Genomic DNA, 4,337 nt, shown 5'->3' with positions numbered 1-4,337 from the left:
CTTCACTTCCTTCCCCCACAAATTCGGCGGCAGCAAAATGGCGGTGGTACAGCAACAAATTACATAAATAACCATCAAATTCAATTTGATTTCAAAGGTCGATTTTCCCTCAAATTTGAAAGTATGTTATCCTAATTTCTTTACTCTTTAATTAATTAGTCAAGATTGTTATATGTTTGTGTTAATTAGTTGTTGTCGTTTGTTGTTGAAATTTATTTTGGTTTGTTAGTTTTAATAAATTAGGGCTATTCTTTTATGTTAGTTTGAATAAATTAGGGATTTTGGTTTTGGTTAGTTAGTTTAAATAAATTAGGGTTTTATTTTTATGTTAGATTATATCTTGATTAGTTTCAATAAATTAGGGGTTTTAGTTTTGGTTAGTTAGTTTGAATAAATTAGGGATTTACTTTTATGTTAGATTATATCTCTTAGTTAATTTGAATAAATTAAGGGTTTTGGTTTTGGTTAGTTAGTTTGAATAAATTGTGTTTTATATTCGATTATATTTTGGTAAATTTGATTAGTTGTTGGGATTTTATTTTGGTTAGTTTGCATAAGTTGGGGTTTTTATATTTTTTTATTGTTGATGCTTGATTGGTTATTTCTACCAATACAGTTATGGAACGCTACTTTAAGAGTATGTTCGCATCAACTACTTCTAGTTCGGATAATGTGGGTAGTTCAAGTTCGAGAGATGTGGGTATTTCAAGAGATGTAGATAGTTCGAAAGAAAGTGAGTTGCAAGATATCTTGGCTAATCTTATTGCAGACCCTGGACTTCGACCTCAAATGTTGGATTATGATCCTAACATTCAAGACAAAGTTCGAAGAGCATATCTACAAAAGGATCAATGGTTCAATAATAAAATAAATAAATAAATAATAATAAAAAGGTTCAATGGTTGCCTTTCTAGGCATTTTAGAAAGTTGTCGCTGATGATTCAACATCCCAACCCCACCACCCACTCAAAATTAATCTCTCAATCAACTGGGGTTGCGTGGAGTGGGCCGAGATTGTTTAAACACTTTAGGCTTCCATCTCCAACGCAAGACACTCTCTAAAATACTGGAAGAACAATATTTCTGCAAAACACATTATTGGGGATCACATGATGAAGCAAGCGGGACAACGGCAATTTTATGTCCACAAGTGATGCATAATATTGGATTGGCAGCCAGTGATTGTGTGGTAGCAATAGGTCCAATGTTAGGGTCATTGAAACGCCCCTATTTCTAAATTCTATGTAATGCTGGACCATGAGGCAGGCGCTGGTCAAGCACCAACACCAAGAACTATATGATCATAATTGATTGCATACATAAGTGTGTTTACATGTAATGATGTAATTATAACTACACATGTTACTCCAACTCAGGAATTGCTTCTAACTGAATGTTTAGATTTCTTGCAGCCGTACTTGCATTGGTTCCTGCAGCACCTGTAGAGGCAAAGGGATTGGGAGGCATGGTTAAGCTTTCTCCTCCTTCCAACATCTGAACCGCAGCTTTCATTGAAGGGCGATCCACTGGATGCCATTGGATGCACCAGAGCCCGACGATTGCAAGTTTCTTTGGAATTTTACGTTCTCCTTCTTCATCGATATGGATGCGTAGATCATCTCCTTCTTCTAGAAGATTATAAATCCATTGGGGATAGTAGATTTCATTTGTGTTCTCTGTGGCTGAACCGACATTCTTCCTTCCTCCTACCATCTCAAGCAGTAGCATTCCAAAACTATACACATCTGACTTATAGGACACATTTCCAAAGTTCCTGGAGAACACTTCAGGTGCAATGTAGCCCATGGTGCCCCTAGCTGTAGTCATTGACACTATGCTTTGATCCTTGGAACATAACTTGGCTAAACCAAAATCAGAAATCTTTGGAGTGAAGTTGTGGTCTAGCAAAACGTTATGAGGTTTGATGTCGAAATGGAGGATTCGCTGATCGCATCCTTGGTGAAGATATTCAATTCCTTTGGCTATGGCTAGAGCAATATCTTGCATCTTATCCCAACCAAGGAAACTGTTCTTATTGTCTGGTGATGAAATGAAATCCTGCAGTGAACCATTTGGTGAGAACTCATAAACAAGAGCTCGTCTAAATCCATCGGCGCAAAAGCCAACCAATCGAACGACATTGACATGGTGGATATGACCCATTGTTCGCACTTCATTGACGAACTCTTCCCCATCTCCCTTAGAACTATTGAGGACTTTCACAGCAACGAAGAGTTCAGAAGAAAGCTTTCCTTTATAAACAGTTCCGTAGGCTCCTTCCCCTAACTTGTCCTTGAAGTCAATTGTAATCCTCTTAATATCTGCATATGAATATCTGCTAGGTTTGAGAGCTCTGTAATCATCTAAAAATCTTTCAATCTTTAATTGATGCTCTTTTTTTTTTCTATCAGAACTATAGACACGATAGGCTGCAATGACCAGGAGTAAGACAACAAATGAACCCAGGCATGCACCTGCAAGTTAATCCTTTGTAAATATCACCACGATCTCATATATACAGATGAAACAAACTGTAACTCCAATTAAACAACTCACCTGTAGCCACCCATTTCCTTTTTGTACCTGACAAAAAAAAAAATACACTGTCAAATTAAGAATGAGATATTGCTTGGAAAATATCCCTTAAATAAACAGTGCTGCTACTTTGCTCTAAACTTCCAAATAAGTAAGCAAAAAGTGGATTGCAGATGATAATATCTCATTTCATGAAATATTGCATTATTTGCGCATCTGCCGATAATTGACTAGTATGGCAGAACATTAAGATTCTGTAACAATTTAAATATATGTGAACCCATGAAATATATGTTAGCCAAGTTAACCTGGAGGACCACGAACACAAAAATAAAACAAGGATACCACTTATAGATTCATAAACGTCAGGACGTTTTGAGATAAAAAAACCAATAAATAATGCTGCAAAAAGTGACTAGTATAGCAGAATATTAAGAATCTGTAATAAGTTAAATATATATGAACCAAACTAAAATATATGTTAGCCATACCTGCTTTACTGAAGTCCACACATTCAATTTCACTTCTGGTGCCATTGTTCTTCAATCTACACATCTTGCCCTTTGCCTCACACTGTCCACAATTTGGTTCAGACCACTCCAAATCAAGATTGTCAGGGTCGTTTGAATAATATGGAAATGAGGACAAATTATACATCTTTGTACAATACAGCAGAGACATGACCCCAATGCTGTAGGAAGAAGGAACAGAATAAACTTGGTAGCCAGGGCCTCTGAAGCAGGGGACTGGTTCTTGTAATTGCCACTCTGGTTCATTTAATTGCCTCCCAGCTAAGGAACAATTGAATAAGGTAAGATCAGTCATGTGATCTTTTGAGAAGTGGAAGGGAGAGGTTGACTTGTTGAAGACTTTCAAAAGCTTCACCAGAAGACAGCCTTCTGGATCAGATAATTGGACTGCCTGAGCCTTATAATCTATGCTTTTGACTGCGAATTTGACTGCGAATTTGAATGGAATTGGAAGCTCAAGAATTGTTTCATGCTTCTCATTGCATGACAGAACAAACCCAGGAAAGACACAGTGATCTGGGTGCCCGCCTTTGAGGCTGAAAGGGAAATAGACATCTGGGCCTTTATCGCCGCACTTCAATTTTTTGCAGGTGTCTTGGGGTTCTCCAAGCACTGTGGAGAAAGCCAGAAAGATTAAGCACAAGGAAGAGGTGATAATTTTTACCATATCTAAGGCTCATGGGTTTCTTTTCTGTGCTGCAGGAAAAGAAAATGGTATTTAAATCTATATGTGACTCATATTCAATTAACCCAATCGTGTTTGGGATCTTACTAGGAAAAGAAAAAGAAAAGAACAAAGAAATGTTTGGGATGAAAAGACTATAAAAGTCAACAGTTGAGAGGTCCCCCGACATGTGACATTCTTGACTTACTTACCTGCTACAACAGTACTGAATCAAATGTTGCATTTCTTTAATTATTTTACTTTTCTACATTGACCATAATTACAATAATTATAATTATTTTCTGTTACTGTTGCATGAAAGAAGAATGCAGAGAAACTTCCAAGGCTGCTGTTTGTCTGTTTGAAAAGAGTCGGCAAGCACAGAACTAAAGATAAGGGATAATCATAGTCGCAAGATAAACCCTCTCTTCACCCTTACAAGGGGATGACCTGCATTATTCTATTGCGGTTGGCTGGTACTGAATACCAATTTGCATTACATGGTGATACCTTGTTTATGTGTTGTCAATATTGTTAAAATCAACAAAATATTAACATTTTATCGACAAAATAGAGTAGAGAGTAACAATGTACTTACTAGGTATTGT

The 4,337-nt window shown here is 36.8% G+C and overlaps 1 protein-coding gene across 2 annotated transcripts; it reads right to left on the bottom strand.

Moving 5' to 3' along the window:
* Nucleotides 1-1,294: 1,294 nt before the first annotated feature.
* LOC117618486 (rust resistance kinase Lr10-like) lies at nt 1,295-3,733 on the bottom strand. 2 transcript variants are annotated; one of them, XM_034348043.1, is made up of 3 exons: nt 3,027-3,733; nt 2,557-2,583; nt 1,295-2,474 (listed from the first exon to the last, which is right to left on the bottom strand). In XM_034348043.1, the coding sequence occupies exons 1-3, from the start codon at nt 3,730-3,732 to the stop codon at nt 1,363-1,365; spliced, it is 1,845 nt and encodes a 614-aa protein (XP_034203934.1). In that variant the 5' UTR covers nt 3,733; the 3' UTR covers nt 1,295-1,362. The 2 variants fall into 2 exon arrangements, with proteins under 2 accessions (XP_034203934.1, XP_034203935.1); XM_034348044.1 differs by having other exon boundaries at nt 1,295-2,321.
* Between the last annotated feature and the right edge of the window lie 604 nt (nt 3,734-4,337).

This window comes from Prunus dulcis, chromosome 2 (assembly GCF_902201215.1).
Source record: "Prunus dulcis chromosome 2, ALMONDv2, whole genome shotgun sequence".
Classification (NCBI taxonomy): Eukaryota; Viridiplantae; Streptophyta; class Magnoliopsida; order Rosales; family Rosaceae; genus Prunus; species Prunus dulcis.
Note: the sequence above shows the minus strand (reverse complement) of the source record. Positions and strands in the feature narration are given on the sequence as shown.

Bases quoted from the DNA above. Each gene is read 5' to 3' on its own strand.
- LOC117618486 (XM_034348043.1), bottom strand. From the start codon at position 3,732: ATGGTAAAAATTATCACCTCTTCCTTGTGCTTAATCTTTCTGGCTTTC. The intron at 2,584-3,026 runs GTATGGCTAACA...TTTTTTTGTCAG, and splicing joins TGTGGACTTCAGTAAAGCAG to GTACAAAAAGGAAATGGGTG. The intron at 2,475-2,556 runs GTGAGTTGTTTA...ATTAACTTGCAG, and splicing joins AAGGAAATGGGTGGCTACAG to GTGCATGCCTGGGTTCATTT.